The 7882-nt window shown below is 37.4% G+C and overlaps 1 protein-coding gene across 1 annotated transcript; it reads left to right on the top strand.

The window, feature by feature from the left end:
• The first annotated feature begins 581 nt into the window (after nt 1-581).
• On the top strand, nt 582-5681 carry hhla2b.1 (HERV-H LTR-associating 2b, tandem duplicate 1). Its single transcript, XM_067378747.1, has 7 exons — nt 582-657; nt 1319-1627; nt 3711-3989; nt 4207-4527; nt 5260-5367; nt 5465-5524; nt 5608-5681. Exons 1-7 carry the CDS (start codon nt 582-584, stop codon nt 5679-5681), a joined length of 1227 nt encoding a protein of 408 aa, XP_067234848.1.
• Nucleotides 5682-7882: the final 2201 nt, after the last annotated feature.

Genomic DNA, 7882 nt, shown 5'->3' with positions numbered 1-7882 from the left:
AACAGTATCATTACTTTTCTAATTAACTAATCATTAAAGAGAGACCAGAGAATCATTTAAGTTTTATCATTATGCTTTTGAGATTTGTTTAATTCTGAAGTGTGTAAAGTGAATCATTTTATATTATTGCTTTGTGTGCTCCTAAACAGGGGTGTGTGAGTTGTTTTGTTAAATTGAATTTCTTAGTATGTTAGAAGATTTCTGTCTTCAAATGCTCTGTTATCATGAGTAATCTCAAGAGTGAACCTGATCTGGAAGATTCTACTTACAAAAGAAAGAATGTGATAGACATATTTCACACAAAATAAAAACAATATGAGGATTAAGCTCAAGCTTAATGCAAAATGTCATAGAAATAAAGGGTAAAGTCAAAATCTTCAAATATCTGACAAAACACTGAACTATACTGATGCTAGTGTTCTTTAAATTGGCTGCAGAGTCTGCAAAATGAATTCTTAAAAGTTTCAATCTTTCTGATATTTTGCCAGAAAGCAGTAGTTCTCTGGTTAATAATGATTTATTGTTTATATACAGAAGATGAAGTGTATTCATTTAATTTTCAAGGCTTAAAAAAGAGAGTGATGGCAGCAGCACATTCTTGGACTTTAAATTTGATATTGGTGTGGATTATTGCTGATACAACTGGGAAAACTCCAGGTAATATTCCCTTAATACATGACTTAACATAACACTTTCACTTCTGTAGGCCAGTGCAGCTTCTCTAGAACATTTTTCACATGATTCCCTGGTTTAATTGAGCAATTCATCGTCTCAGACACCATGAAGTCATTACATGCTTTAAAATAAGACCTCAAGTCAAAAGTGCTGAGCTAAAAGAAACTGAGCACAGCGTTTTTATTAGACAGCATTTTTTATCTGTGTGACTAACATTTGACATATTTAGTAAAAACAACTTTTAAACAGCCTGTAGTCTGTTTAAAAGTCATACAAAACTGTCTGAAAACCAAAACATTGGCCTGATTAATTGCCTGATGTTTATCGGTCACACAAGAAACCAGCATTTCAGCCCTGTTTTTGAACTATGACCTAAATATTTTCAGGTTAATTTGTAGATCTCAAGATGTATCGACTCAAGAAACAAGAACAGATCGTGCCCTCCCATGAAAATGATACTTGCGTATTTGATCCATTTAAACAGATTTATATAGAACTTAAACTTTCAGAGTGACTGAAGATTAGACAAGACAAAATATCTGACATCTTGACTTCTAAAAGCATTTTTGTTCACCTCGGGTGTGAGAGAAATCACTTTTTGCACATGTAAACACTTACATTTTCCTCTTTGCCACAAATCTAGATGTCCAAGTAACCTGCATGTTCTCAGAAGACTGTGTCCTACCATGTGTCTTTGACGCAGTTGGAGATGAGATCGTATACTGGTTCAGACAGGATGTTCTGATCCACAGTTATAAACACGGGAGCGGCCTGTTAGATCGGCCTGATCAACACTACAATGGCAGGACGTCACTATTCACTGAAGTGATTTCCTCTGGTAATGCATCACTTCATATTCAGAAGAGCGGCCCACAGGACAGGGGGAAGTACAGGTGTCTTGTTACCAGCAGTCGAGAAACCAGTGAGCACTTCATCATAGTCAAGGTAGAAGGTAGGCTATCACAAATTTATGGTTAAGAGTTTTGCAATCATAAAGAAACAATATAGCTGCGAGCAGCAGTTATCGGGGTTCAAACACTTTAAAAGTGCCCTAGATTCAAAAATTGAATTTACCTTGGCATAGTTAAATAACAAGAGTTCAGTACATGGAAATGACATACAGTGAGTCTCAAACTCCATTGTTTCCTCCTTCTTATATAAGTCTCATTTGTTTAAAAGACCTCAGAAGAACAGGCGAATCTCAACATAACACCGACTGTTACGTAACAGTCAGGGTGTACGCCCCCAATATTTGCATATGCCAGCCCATGTACCCAACATTATGAAAGGCATTAGACAAGGGCAGCCAGTATTAACGTCTGGATCTGTGCACAGGTGAATCATCAGACTAGGTAAGCAAGCAAGAACAATAGCGAAAAATGGCAGATGGAGCAATAATAACTGACATGATCCATGATATCATGATATTTTTAGTGATATTTGTAAATTGTCTTTCTAAATGTTTCATTAGCATGTTGTTAATGTACTGTTAAATGTGGTTAAAGTTACCATTGTTTCTTACTGTATTCACGGAGACAAGAGCCGTCACTATTTTCATTTTTAAACACTTGCAGTCTGTATAATTCATAAACACAACTTCATTCTTTATAAATCTCTCCAACAGTGTAGCATTAGCCGTTAGCCACGGAGCATAGCCTCAAACTCATTCAGAATCAATGTAAACATCAAAATAAACACTGTACTTACGCGATTAGACATGCTGCATGACGAACACTTTGTAAAGATCCATTAAGGGTTATATTAGCTGTTTGAACTTTTTTTTAAATGTTGTTTAAGGCAAGCGCGAGCTCTTGGGGCGTGGAGCACGAGAATTAAAGGGCCACACACCCTGAATCGGCTCATTTCTAATGATGCCCCAAAATAGGCAGTTCAAAAAATTAATAAAAAAAATCTATGGGGTATTTTGAGCTGAAACTTCACAGACACATTCAGGGGACACCTTAGACTTACATTACATCTTTTAAAAAAAATTCTAGGGCACCTTTAAGGCCTATTAGCACATGCGTAAAAAGGGTATAATGTTTTAATTAGCAAGCCTGTAACCACCTTGATCATAGATGGAAAAGACCAATTACAGCCAATACTGGCAATTTCCCATAGGAAATTAATGGTTTATAAAGATTTTTAATGGTTATCGAGGTTGAGCCAAAAACCTAGGACTAGTTCACCAAAGTTAGTTTTTTAAATAATTTCCAATATTTAACAAATTATTTGATGGACAGCGGCAGTCCTAGAGGCAAAGTTGCTTAGAATGAAGAGTTCTACCATGTGGTCTGAATGTTGTGGGCGTGTTAAAAAAAAAATTTGCGCATGAAAAACGCTGTAGCCGTTTTCTTTCAAATTTCTCACAGGCCTTAGGGCCATGAGTCAAACAGGCCCAGCGAGTTTCGTTCCGATCGGCCTCCGTTCGCCTTGTCTGATAGCTGCTCAATCTTCATAGGCCGATGGTGGCCATGTTTTTTGAGATACGTAGTCAATTGGACTAACAGTTAAGAAGTTACAGCCGTTTTCAAGTTTTTTTCCTGTTACAGCACCACCAAGTGGCCAGTCATCGCGTCCTTTTTCACACGACCACAGAATGAGCTCTTACATAGGTGTGCTGTGAATTGAAATTACAACTTTTTTTGTTAATTGCTGACATTCAAACTCTGGTTTATTTCCAACTGGGCCAAAAACCTAGGACTAGTTCGCAAAAGCAGGTTTTTTAAAAAAAAATCCAAATTACTCCAAAATTTCGACAGAATGGCGGCGATCGAATCCGCACAACACGCTTGAACCCCTAATTATTTTACCATTACTTAACTGTGACAAGTTATAAACAGAACGTAAGTGCAACTTTTCACAACTTTTATCCAAACTGCCATAGACTCCCTGTCAGCTATATTAGACAACATGTGGTCTGTGCCTTTAAAAAAGCTTTAAAAAAAAAAAGCACATCATACGAGACTTAAAAATGATAACGACACCATAAACAACAACAATAGCAACAACAACAAATAACTCTGTCATTCCAGCCCCTATCTGCTCAGTGAGCCTAGAGACGACACGTCTCAGTGGTTTTGAGGAAGTCATATGCTCCACCCGAGACGTCTATCCTGCTCCTCGTGTAACCTTGTTCACAGAGCCAGCCGTTCTGCCTGACGCCCTCAAAACCTTCACACGCAAAACGTCTGACGAACAAGGCCGGTACTCGGTGGAGAGCAAGATCAGGAAGCTGGAAGATCTGACCTACATCTGCCTCGTCCAATCATTCTACAGGTCTCAGACATGGAAGACATCACTGCAGGAGAAAGGTTTGATCTCACCGAGTAAACTCATAATTGTCTGGACAAGTTACATTGCATTTCATCATCATCATTATTACAAGACATTGCATCACCAAATATTTCCATCACCGACCAAACAATTACATGCAGACGAGAGAGCATAGTGTACCACAATGTTTCTCCCACCTTACTGACCTTTCAAATGGCACCTAGTTAGTATTTTAACCAATTTTCAATTGAACAGAAATATTTAGCGTTGAAAGTCAGGACTTCAACATCCCTTGCAAGGCCCCATGGAAACTGCAGAACTTCACACTGACATGGTCCTTCACCAAAGGACACAAGTCCTCAACCATCTACACATATGACAGCCTCACACAGCTGAGCTCCAGCGTTTGGAAGGAGAAGGTGCAACTGGTGACCCCCAGGGGTCAAGGTGGGGACGGCTCACTGCAGCTACGCAACCCGCTGAGCCTGGAGCACACTGGTACCTACACCTGCATCCTCTCTGCTCTCCAAACCAAACATGAGGTCCGTACAAGGGTCAACATCATACCAATGACTGGTGAGAGCATGTTATACCCTGTAAACCACCATCATGAACTTACACCACATTTATAATTTTAATAATTAAATTTCACAAATAACATTATTTTTTCTTTATAAAACATTTATTACAATCTGCTTACTCCCCACTGATGGCAAGGTTTAGGTTTTTTTTTTAAATCATACAAATCATACGAATGAAATCATATGAATTGACATGATATCACCACGTTGTAGTTCAATTTTCCTTATGAGATTGGGTCGTGAAATGTGATTCGGTAAAGAGATAATTCACCCAAAAATGAAAATTCTGTAATTTATAACTACTCACCTTCAAGTTGTTCCAAATCTGTACGAGTTTCCTTCTGTTGAACACAAAAGAAGACATTTTGAAGAATTTCGGAAACCATTGACTTCCATAGTATTTTTTCCATACTATGGACGTATATTATTTTGAAGAAACTAATAGTTTAATGATTTATCACTAAAACATACATTACAAATGCACTGCATAAGAAAAAAAAAAAAACAATGAGCTACTCGAATCTGTAAATAACAATGATTTTACCTCAGCACCATATCTCTTGAACACAGTCTTTGGTGGATGATTATTTCAGCTAACTAAACAGCAAGATGGGATGTTGAAATTTTATTAATCTTTCTTGAAGACTAAATAATCTTTATTTTCAACTAAGAACGTATTTTCTTCCCATTTCCTTGACTATACAAACAAGTTGTTTCTGGCCCGCAGCTAAAAGACTGTCCGAGAGCTCCACCCAGTGGTGGATTCCTGCTGCTGTCATCACAGTCCTTGCAGTCACTATAGTCGCAGCAATCATAGGGACTATAAAATGTAAAGGTAGGCATTACCAGAATCTCCAAAATATTTATTTGAAATATCTGTATTTATACCTAAAATATTTGTCCAACTATTATATCTTATATCTCCGAACCAGTTGGCTGTTCAAAATCAAATCAAACCCAAGTAGAGGCTGCAGAGATGCAACCAATCAGAGGTTTGTTTGTGGTCAGTTACATTGGCCTAATAATAAATATACTCTTTACTGCATCACATTCACAGATCTCTCTATTTTTACAGTGACCGATGCAAACAGTGGAGCTCCATCTGAGGATACCTGCTTAACGGAAGAAATCGCCAACAGACCTGTATGAGAATATATGGAGGAAAAATATGTTTACAGTAGTATAGACGGGACTCTATTGCAATTTGAACCACCTTCCAGGTCTTCCTTTAAATCCTGAAAAGTGATCGATTTGCTGTCAGGATAAAAGAAAAGACAGGAAGTATTTATATTTTATTGTATTTATAACTATTCTTATTCTTCCTATTGTTATTATTATTGTTGTTGTTGTTGTTGTTAGGGAAATACTTGTTAGGGTCCAAATACTTGCAGAAATCATGACATAAAAACAATCCAGTTTTTTTTTGTATTTTTTTTTTTTTTTACTAATTGTATTAACTTGGGGTTTGTTTTAAAATTTGTGCTTCTCTCCAAAAATGTTTCAAATTGCATGCATGCTGTCTGTTGACCATGGTACTTTTAACACAATTTTCTCTCAAATAAAAACTATTTTTGTATGTCTCCATCTGCATGATTGATAAACGCTAACATTCGGCCATGATTTATATACCATTGACCTGTCCTAAAACGTTAGCACGCTGTGATCGATGGTTTGGAGATTGCGTGTTTCTCTGTTCGAGAGCGCATTTTCTGTTCACATCTGCGACAAAACAGTTGATTATTTATGAACAAAAACTCATTGAAAGAAAATATCCCAAGCTAAAAGATGATATATTGTGAAGCAGCCCTTATCAAAAGTGCGGAGGGCGATTTCTGTCTTTTCAAAACTGCAGGGGTCCTGACCCCCCTGTCCCCCGTGCCAACGGCACGCCTGAACCTAATAATAATAAACTCTGACTTGTACCGCCTGACTGCTGCAGATTAATTTCGGTGTTGATAGTGTTGTTGTCATAGATACGCATAATTCTGAGTCCGAGGACGTGAACAGCTCCAAGGTTGCCATCTCTTAATTACGGTAATGGCGAGAAAGCAACATAAGCTCCTTGTTTTGATTCAGGAGGAACTGCTGTTTTTTTGCGGCACACTGTGACTGTCGTCTGTCTACAACTCAGCAACAACATCATGGATCATGCTGATGATGTGTGATGTCTGCTCGAGCAGAGTGCAAAGAGGTATGGAAATAAATATGTTGACAGGCCTATAATTGCATTCAGACCAAATGCATTTTTGACATTTTTTGGTCCTGAGACTTCCACAGAAGAGATATACATTTTTTAATCTTTAGACCACTTCTATTATTGATAGCTATCAGGATGTGAAGAGAGTTTCAACTAGTATAACAAAAAGTGTTTCTGAAAACACTGCCCATCCACTTTAGGCATTCGGACGTAAACACGGAAGTGCTGAACTGCATTCACTGTGTCAGCTGCATCCAAGACTGACATGGTAGAGAAGAAATTGTTGAATAAAGTCATTATTTTTGTTTTGTTTTTCTGCATAAAAAAAGTATTCTCGTCACTTTATAATATTAAGGTTGAACCACTGTAGTCACGTTGACTATTTTAACAATGTCTTTATAACTTTTCTGTAATAAAGACTCTGTACTTTGCTTTCTATGGGGGTTAAAAAAAAACTTGCATTTCATAAAAAATATCTTAATTTGTGTTCTTAAGATGAACGAAGGTCTTACAGGTTTGGAACAACATGAGGGTGAGTAATTAATGACAGATATTTCATTTTTGGGTGAACTAACGCTTTAAGCCTTGTAGTGAATGTTTTAGTGTGCAGTAGGATAACCATATTCATCCGCACAGTCACAGAGCTGAAGCACTACCAAAACTATGTTCTGCAAAATGCATGCAGTTTTGTTTTTTGACTGCTAGAGGGCCTGTTATGGTGTACCTTTATCAACTTTAACTCATTTAAACTTTTATGTGAAAGTCTCTTATGTAAGGAATAATTGACGACGGCCATTGAATTCTTAGAAAATAATGCACACCCAAGGTGGTAATGCAGCCATGACACAAAGCGGACATTTTTCTGGTTTTTGACCTTAAAACACTTTTGTGTGTGGGACTAATTTCTTATATATCTCATCCCAAGCCTCTTTTGCTAATTCTAAAACGTCATTTCAGAGCTACTAACGGAGTCTTAAAGGATTAGTTCACCCAAAAATGAAAATTATGTCATTAATGACTCACCCTCATGTCGTTCCAAACCCGTAAGACCTCCGTTCATCTTCATAACACAGTTTAAGATATTTTAGATTTAGTCCGAGAGCTTTCTGTCCCCCCATTGAAAATAAATGTACGGTATACTGCCCATGTCCAG

Source organism: Chanodichthys erythropterus, chromosome 23 (assembly GCF_024489055.1).
Source record: "Chanodichthys erythropterus isolate Z2021 chromosome 23, ASM2448905v1, whole genome shotgun sequence".
NCBI classification, from domain to species: Eukaryota; Metazoa; Chordata; class Actinopteri; order Cypriniformes; family Xenocyprididae; genus Chanodichthys; species Chanodichthys erythropterus.
This window is presented reverse-complemented; position numbering and strand designations above follow the sequence as displayed.